This window comes from Crocuta crocuta, unplaced genomic scaffold (assembly GCF_008692635.1).
Source record: "Crocuta crocuta isolate KB4526 unplaced genomic scaffold, BGI_CrCroc_1.0 scaffold224, whole genome shotgun sequence".
NCBI lineage: Eukaryota > Metazoa > Chordata > Mammalia > Carnivora > Hyaenidae > Crocuta > Crocuta crocuta.
In genome coordinates, this window is record NW_027529545.1 from 477,397 (window position 1) to 486,882 (window position 9,486).

Sequence of the window (9,486 nt, forward strand, 5' to 3'; positions counted from 1 at the left end):
GTTCGGTCGAAATGGCCAACCCAGTAGTTCAGATAAATATGTTAGCAAATGAAATGACTTCTAGATCTCATGCCCTTCGTCAAGATAGAACCAATGCCAGATTCCTGGTCCAAGTCCAAGGACTGCTTAAGAAAGCCTTACTTCATGGACCATTCCAGCTTACCAGGTCCGCATGCCCAGAATCCCACCCAACCGCTTATCAGCTGGTTTTATTAGCAGTCTCCAGCGTGGCAGTAGCGAGTTTGATTTTTTTTTTGTGTGTTTTTTTTTGTTGTTGTTGTTTTTTTTTTGTCTTGTTTTGTTTTTTGTTTTACAACTCCATAGCAAACTATACTAGAACACAGAGGGTCCTCTACATCTTTCGAGATGTTTAATAAAAGTCTTTTTATAGCTTTTGAGGCACGCATACTAGTAAATAGTACTTTCTGCAACGTCCCTTGTCATTACCAACTCATAAATAGTGTTTCTCGGGTGAGTTATATTTGGACGTGGTAGAGACAGTCAGGGCCATGTGTCCTGGAGAGCAAAGTCAGTCCAAAGTGGTGCTGCCATTTGTAATAGGAAATGTTTATTCCCTCAGCCCCAGCAAGCAAAGAAAAATGATTTGGGAGAGAGGGAGATAGGACAGCGATTAAATGTAGTAAAGCAATGTCACAGGCCTCACGATACTACTAAGAGGAAGAAGGAAACAGACTTATGTCATGAAACAGAACCCTACTTCTGCTCAAAGACAAATCAGCCTCTGACGTTTTGAAAAATCGGTAGGATTCACAGAGACTATTTTCAGTCGGAATCTCAATTCTCAATGTGCTCCCAGAATCCTGAATCCTGGGAGAGGTGAGGTCACACACGGCCGAAGGCTTCACAACCTTTCTTTCCGACATTACCCCACCAGCCATTGGAGGGTGATGACAGACTGGGCCATGGCGGAGTCCAAGCTCCAGAGTCAATTCTTTCAATTCTCTCTTTTGCTCTCCATTCCGGTTGAACCAGTAAGTTTTTCACATCACAGTTAAAACATTTCAAAATAAACCAGAGTAAGAAAGCCCATGTACTGCCCTACTAGGTTCAAAACTATTTTTTGCTTTTAAGATCCTCCCGTATTCTGGTATGCGCTGTTGAGGCAACAGGACCTACAACAGAATTGGTAGGAGCTATGAGGATGTGAGGAGGTGGATACGCACACAAAACCACAAGAGTTTTTCCTCAAGCCCACAGAGTGTGACGAAACGAAGGCTGTTGTGAAGAGCCCGTAAGCTTCTGGGCTTCTTAATGTGCAAACTCAAATAATTTCTAAGAGTTATAATTCTGGGTATGTTTCTTTTATAAATAATCTAAATTTTCCTGTAGATNGGGGAGAATCGCCTATTTGGAGAACTATCCTAGCTGATTTCTGGACACTTTTTGGTGAGACTTAATCACCCTCTGGAAGCCTGTGCTTTCTCTGTCCCTGAAACGGTGGCCACGGCCCTTTTTAATCCCCCAGAAATCAGCTCCACGTGGCCAAGAGCTCACGGCAGCTGCTCTGTGCAGTCCAGATGGTCTGGGATCGGAAGGCCAGTTATAATGGTCAAACACTTGTTCCACAGCGTGAAGGTAGGGCACACAGGCTGCGAGAATGTGATGTCGAAGGTGTAGAGGTGGATGGAGTTCAAAGCATCGTAGAAGGCGATGGAACCGTTATCATAGTCCAGCAGAATGCCGACGCGCCGGAGATGGGGGGCTGGCTCGATGGGGGTTTCCTTGCTGTTGTGTCTCACCACCCAGTTATTGTGACAGCGACACAGCGCCCAGGAAGCAGAGTTCTTGCCGATCCACTCGTGCTTCGGGGCTGATTTGTAAGCGAGGCCGATGGCATACCTGCACAAACAAAACAGTGACAACGAGAACGATGAGGTGTGTGGCACAGGTGTGCTAGATCCCTTCTATGGTTATCCGGGGTCACGAGAACCTGATTCGCTCTTCAGTGAAAGCTTGGCAAGGGCCCTGACACAGGTGTTCCTCATCTCCTTCGCTCCCAGACACACGGTGGGTGGAAATGGGCTGTTGTATTTATTCATATTCCTGTTTGTAGTTCAGACATTATATGAGGATTTGAACTTTGTGTTTTGCTGCCTCTTTCCTTCTTTCTTTCCTTCCTCCCTCCTTCCTTCCTTCCCTTCTTTCCTTCTTTCTTTTCACTCCTTAAGACCTGCACTGTGAATTCTCTAGACCAGTGCTGTCCAACATAACTTTCTGCAATGAGTGAAATGTCTTGCTCTGTTCAATATGGTAGCCACGAGCCACATGTGGCTACTGGGCACTTGAACTGTGGCTGCTGAGACTGAGGAACCAAACTTTATATGTAGTTAATTTTCATTAAGTTAAATTATGTAAATAGTTGCATGTGGCTCAGGACTACCATATTGGACAGCACAACCCTTTTGACCTACTTTGAATTTTTCTTTTTTTGCTTTAATTTTTTTAATGTTTTATTTATTTACTTATTTATTTTTTTGAGAGACAGGTAGAGACAGCATGAGCAGGGGATGGTCAGAGAGAGAGGGAGACACAGAATCCGAAGATAGGCTTCAGGCTCTGAGCTAGCAGTCAGCAGAGAGTCCGACGCGGGGCTCGAACCCACGAACCATGAGCCGAAGCCGGACGCTTAGCCGACTGAGCCCCTGATCTACTTCGAATTTTTCAACTGGCATCATGTCTGTCATTTTCCATGACTTCAAGCACACTTTGCAAAAGGCAAGCACGGAGAATGATGTTCATTTGCAGGGAAAGTTCCTTGTCCTCTCCTGGTGCCAGTTTCCTCATCTATAACACAAGGGCAATGACAGCCTCCATCTCAGATGGTTATTTTGAGGAGTAAAGGAAGGAATACATGTAAAATTCTGGGCACGAGGCCTGGCAAGGAATCTTTAGTAACTGCTGTTCTATTCTTTTTGCTCAATAACACATTACTAATTAAGTATCAGAATCAGAACTTGAACCTAGGACGACTCAAAAGGCCCCAAACTTAAACAACATTCTCTCATACCTTCCCTCACCAGAAATTATGTGATTCATCACGGCCAAAAGCCCTTCTGATTAATTTCCTACTACATTTAAAAAAGTTCTGAATGTCTTTGAGAGCTAGATATCCTGGTTATTCTAAATGTACTCTTGGGGCGCCCGGATGGCTCAGTTGGCTAAGCGCCTGACTCTTGGTTTCAGCTTGGGTCATGATCTTACGGCTTGTGAGTTTGAGCCCGGAGTCGGTCTCTATGCTGACAGTGTGGGGCCTTCTTGGGATTCTCTCCCATCTCTCCCCTTCCCCTTCTTGCGTGTGCTCGTTCTCTCTCAAAATAAATAAAAGTTCAAAAATAAATAAACGGGGGAGCCTGGGTGGCTCAGTTGGTTAAGCGTCCGACTTCGGCTCAGGTCATGATCTCATGGTTTGTGGGTTCGAGCCCCGCATCGGGCTCTGTGCTGACAGCCAGCTCAGAGCCTGGAGCCTGTTTCAGATTCTGTATCTCCCTCTCTCTCTGACCCTTCCCTGTTCATGCTGTCTCTCTCTCTCTCAGAAATAAAACATAATAAATAAATAAATAAATAAATAAGTGTACTCTCAACTGCTCCAAAAAAGTTGAGGATTCTTTCTACAATGTTCTAAGCTCCTTAATCTCTTTTTAACCTGCTGAGGTATGCATCCACAACATTTGCAATATTTCAGTTATTACGATAAACAAAACTCATCATTCTTAATAAAGAACAAACGCTTCATGGCCCAACTTTTAATATGTTATAGCAGAAGCCGGTCTAAGTGGATGTTGACATATGGTACCTTACCTAGTACGGACAGAAAAAACTTCATTGGACTTTGATAAAGTGACATTCTTTTGAAAATCACATGTTGGATTTAAAATACGATCACTTTCAGTAAGAGTGGTGTGTTAAAAAAAATGAATATAACACACTATCACTGAATTAAAAAAGGATGGAATTGATGATCAATTAAGGCCAGGGTACCAGCCTGTCTGCCATCAACTTGGCCTCCTCTCTTCCTTCTTGCCAATCCTGCTCTGCATCTCGGGGGGGAATCCCGGGGCTGCATTTCCCAGAATCCCTTTACCAGTGGGAGGCTGGGAGGTCCTGCCACCGTGACGGCTTTGCAGAAGATGCAGAAGTTCTAAGAGGTGGGGAAAACGCCCTTTTCCAGACAGCAGAGAGCAGGGGTGAGGTTTGCGGGAGCTTCTGGCAAACTCCCAGGTACACCTGGCTCTGGGCTGTTGGTAGCTTTCTGGCACACAGAGCTCATCCCCGACGCACACGCCCAGCCCTCCCAGGGTCCCAGTAAGCCCCTGCTTCCCTTCCTCCTTGACTGACTTTTGGTTTTCTGCTGAACCCTACGTCCCTGAGACACTCTGGAAAGGTTTTTGTTTTGTTTTTGAGTATTTCCCCTAAAGACATTCTCTACGCCCCGGCAGACACCGTTTCCATTTTTCAGATAACTCGGAGCCTGCGTCTGCATCACAAAATAGCGGAGCCTGTATCATTCCCTTCATGTTGCCGCACACCAGTTTCATGTTTTATTAAAGAACTTTGACGTTTTATTTCCCAGCTGAACCTTAACTGAACCCGCTGTGAAGTAGCTGTGGCAGGTATGACGGACTTCATTTAGCAAATGGGAAAACACGGAGGTTAAAATTGGGAGCAGAATTCAGAGTCTCGCTCCCTCCCCTTTGACTTCTGGCCCAGTAATCCTTGCGTGAACCCATGTTTAGTTAACACCATTTCATAAAACACCAAGCGCACATTAACAGCATTAGAGAGTAAGAAAATAACTACGTGTATAGTCCATTAAGCAAAGGAAAATATCATTATATTATCATTAATCTGTAAAACTATGTAATTATTTCCNGTGCAGGCAGAAGGTAATGCTCCATTAAGTTACGCAGTGAGACTTGGAGAATTCAGAAAGTATAAAAATTATGTTTCTCAGAGCAATGTTAACATGCCCCATCGCAGGGATCATAACATACATGTTAATTGAAAGTCAGGGCTATATTTCACGAGAAAATATATGTGTCATTAGCTGGTGCAAGTCAAGGCGTCACAAGCATTTGATCATATGGGTCACCCCTTCCTCTCTAACACCTTCCAGGAAACGTTGAACTACGTTCTACATAAGAATTTTTCTGACATTGACACAATCTGGTTTGTAAAGATCCAAAGTGTGGCAATTAATTTTAGACGTTTCCCCCCCTCAAGAGTTGGTTTTGACATCTGGAGGGTGTTTTCAAGGTAATACCGATCTGTGTTTATATAACTCAAGTGGTCTGGTGGAATTTCCCGCACCATTCGTCAATGGGAATGAGATCATAATGATCAGGTATCATTTATCATAAATAATTATTAATGGAGTTGTAATTATTTAGACACTGGATTCTGTCCCAGATTAATACAGCACGTTAATTAACTAGAAATGTTTGCTCCTTTGCACCTGCAAAAATTCATTGTATTTTCCTTTGGGCTTTTATCTTGCCCCAGTGCAGCTAAAACCTATAAATGCCAGTCTGGCCCACAGCCGAACAGGGGGGTTGGGGGGAAGGATTTGTCGTCTATCCTCTGGCAGGATGTTGGAACAGGAAAATGTTCTGGGCAAAGAGAACTGTGAGGATCACGACGGAAGAAAACCGTACTTGCTTGGCCAGTACAGGTACCGTTTTTGGGAGAAAGGAGATACGCAAGCTTATGATTTCACTTTTTAGACTTCTGTGGACTTGTAACAACACTGCAAGGCACTTCAGACTCAATGTGTCTTAGCATCTTTATCTCAAGACCAGCACCGTCATAATACTCATCCTTTCAAGTTATGCCGATTTGAAGTGTTTCTTTTTATGCACGGCTGAAGCTCTTACTCGTCAAACACGCCACTGTAAGCCCTGGCGTAATTATAATGTTTCAGAAACACAGCACAGTGGTTAAGAGCAGAAAGAGATCAGCAACCTATAACCCATGGGCCGAATCTGGCCCTCTGCTTATTTTTATAAATAAAGTTTTTATTTGTGCACCGCCACACCCATTCGTGGACATATGGTCCGTGGCTGCTTTCCTGTTACAACAGGAGAGTCGAGCTGTTGGGATAAAAATCATCTGGCCTCCAAACCCAGCAACATCGGTTCTCTAGCCCTTTACAGAAATGCTCGTGAGCCCTTGGGTAAGAGCTTGTACCCTGCAGATTTCCGAACCCTGCCATCTCTGAGTTTTATGACCTTGTGCCAAAGGGCACGTGCCTTAGCCATCTCATCTGTAAAGTGGGAATACCAGCCCCTGCCTTTGTGGGGCTGTTAGGACAAACGAATGAGTTAACGTCTGTAGAATGCTTAGACCAGCGCCTGGCACATAGTGACGCTGGATGAAGGCTGGTGAAATAAAAATAAAATAGCTCCCTTTGTCAGCAGTAGCCAACAGGTGTTTGTGAGATGGCCAGCCCGAGTGAGGGGGGCAGTCTGTGGCTGTGGAATAGACAGGGTCAGTTTTGTGAGATTAACTGGGCAAGGTTAACTAATCCGAGCGCGGACACCACGCCCTGCCCGACAGACACCTTAGGTTTAGAAAGCTCACTGGACTGAGGGCACTGTGCTGGATCTAATGGACCTTTGGAAGCAATTTCCAGCCCATGATCACTGTTTCACCCTCTCGGCTCCTCTCGGCTCTTGGCTATTTGCGGTAATCGGCCCAGTCCAGAATCACAAAACGTACAGGGAAACAGAAACTAGTTTTCTTTAGAAGTCAAAGAGTAGTGTTTTAGAGTAGGAATCAGCTGATGATTTCGGTAAGGGGCTGGTGAGTTCATATTTTCGGCTTTGTGGACCATAGGGTTTGATCTTAACTGCTTGACTCTGCTGTGGGTCACAAAGGCAGCCATAGACAACGTGGAAAAAACGGGCGTGTTCCCGTAACACTTTATTTACAAAAACAGGCCTGGGGCCCAAGGGCTATAATTAGCTGACTCACATTTTAAGGCATGAAAGAGCAGTATCAGCATACTAGCTCTCCTAGGGACCAGGACTCTAACATCTTAGCTGCAATTTGTGGAGTAAATTTAAAAAAAATGGATGGACTTAAACCCAGTTGGGTTCCTTACTGGCTGAATGGTAGATCAGATGACTCCTTTGCAGATATTCACTCCCTCCTCTCACCTCCAAGGGAGGAATACACTTCCCTAGACCACTGGCTTTGGGTTTGGCTATGTGACTGGCTTTGGCCGATCAGAAGTTAGCAGACGGTAATGTAAGCAGAGGCTCCTTGAGAAAGACATGGCCTGGGTGTCCCTCGCGTCCAAAGAGGATGAAGAGACACAAAGAACGGACCTAGATCCAACCTGCAGCTTGAAGCAAAGCCCGGATGGGATTAGCCTTGAAAGCTAACCCACGGATGTGCGTGGTTAGTGAGCGGTAATAAGTGACTACTGTTGAAGCCACTGAGCTTCGGGGTGCTTGTTATGCAGCATTACCATAGCAACAACTGACTAAAAAAGCTTTCTGCGTATTATCCTTCAAGATGGGCTCTGGTATGGATGAGTGCTCCAATACAGTACAGCGTAAGACGTGCCTTTTGTATAATGGGACGACGATAGATATAATTGCCTACCATGTGCTTCCGCTTATGACCACCTCCCAGTAATGCCGACCGCTATCAATGAACACATTTCCAGCGACACCATAGCTCCCTTGGCTGGTGAAGCGTTCAGGCGTGTGGCTCTTTTTGGATGACGACTCATCACGTTCTACTGTCAAGTTGTCGTGGGACACCTTCAGCTTCCGATGTGCAGATTTGGGGTCCAGTTTAAATGGTTGGCCTGGGAACGAGTTTACAAAACAAAAAGAGGAAGAAGAAAAGGACTGTTAATTTTGACACGACCAAGGAGGTCTCTTCCGAATCAGATTTAAAAAACACCGTAAAACAGTGGATACGAACGTGTCCCTGCCTTCATGACCTCCTTTCCCGTCAGTCCCGAGACAGGGATCCAGAGTTGTTACACCTAAGGACTCAACAGTAGCATGGCCAGGGCTCAACCACAGCTATCATCATGGGTCCCAGCTGGACCCAAGCAGCACAGGAACATACCGGCCAAACAGCGTCCCAAAAGGAAGGAGAAAATGAAGACTTCATTTTCAACCATTCCCATATTCAGTCCAGCTTAAAATGTGGCTCATGCTCAGTAGACTTCAGACCAGAAACCAAAGAAATCAAGATGGCTGATTTTGGCAGATGGAATATTCTATAGGCTTTATGTTATTCCGAAATTGCTGAAAATTAAAAATTATTCCCATGAGCTCAGAATGGTTATAGAGATGTGTACTTGGGGGACGCCTGGGTGGCTCAGTCGGTTAAGCATCCGACTTCGGCTCAGGTCATGGTCTCAGGGTTCGTGAGTTCGAGCCCCGCGTCAGGCTCCGTGCAGACAGCTCAGAGCCAGGAGCCTGCTTTGGATTTTGTGTCTCCTCTCTGTCTCTCGCCTGCTTGTGCTCTCTCTTTCTCTGTCAAAAGTAAATAAATAAACTTTAAAAACAAAAAAGAAATGTGTATTTTTCAGCCCACAACAAGGTCAGGAAAAAAAAAAACGTGATCCTAACACCTGTGTTTTCTACTCCTGAGTTATACGTGTGTGTGTGTGTGTGTGTGTGTGTGTGAACACATAACTCAACAAATATGAAATAAAAAAATATATACAATAAGGCTCTCTCTACCTCTCTATTTCATTAATCACATTTGTGTTTTGAAGATCGAACCACTAGAAAACCTTGACAGAGTCCCACCTGAATGTCTTGTCATGGCTGCTGTCACTCCTTTGAGGATTTAACCCTGGTTTGCAGAACCGCCTGCCGTTTGACACCACATCAGGCACAAGCTTCTAAAGGCGGGAAATGAGTTACGAGAGGAGGCAAATACCATGATGTCCCGACCCCGAAGCCACTGGAAAAGTTTGGGAAGTTGCTGTGGCAACACATGATGTTGCTGAGAACCTGACACTGAANGCGCAGAGGATTTCCAGCCGCCACTTGGATGACACTGGCACCTCTGAAATCCTTTTGGATCAGGGGCCGGCACATCTTTCTGGTGAGAGGCCGGACAGGTATTTTCAGCTCTGCTGGTCATGTGGTCGGTCTCTTCGGTGGATGCTTAACAATGCTGTCGTGTTACGGAAGCATCCAGAGACAAGAGGTATGAGGATGGGCGTGGCTGTGTGCCAATAAAACTTTTTTTATAAAAACAGACAGCCAAATCTGGCTGGTGGGCTGTGGTCTGCTGCCCCATGTTTGATTTCTGTCCCCATCACAGAAAAGGTTAAAGGGGGAGCTGAGAAAATCTTCAAGTGTTGATCAGGGCATGGACATTCTCAGAGGCTGTAAGGCCTGCTGGATTACCCATGTAGTTTAAATTTCAGCTTGTCTTGTGAAATAAAAACGTCCTCAGGAGCGATCACACCAGCAACTATTAGGGATGAAG

At 45.2% G+C, this 9,486-nt stretch overlaps 1 protein-coding gene across 1 annotated transcript in view; it reads right to left on the reverse strand.

Annotated features, from left to right (window-relative positions):
• Positions 1-1,359: 1,359 nt before the first annotated feature.
• Positions 1,360-9,486, reverse strand: part of MID1 (midline 1) — a 113,731-nt gene continuing 105,604 nt past the window's right edge. Inside the window, exons 10-11 of the mRNA XM_077761399.1 lie at positions 7,627-7,834; positions 1,360-1,860 (exon numbers count right to left, since the gene is read on the reverse strand). Coding sequence (XP_077617525.1) covers positions 1,512-1,860; positions 7,627-7,834 — 557 coding nt within the window. The 3' untranslated portion in view covers positions 1,360-1,511. The remainder of the gene's footprint in view (positions 1,861-7,626; positions 7,835-9,486) is intronic.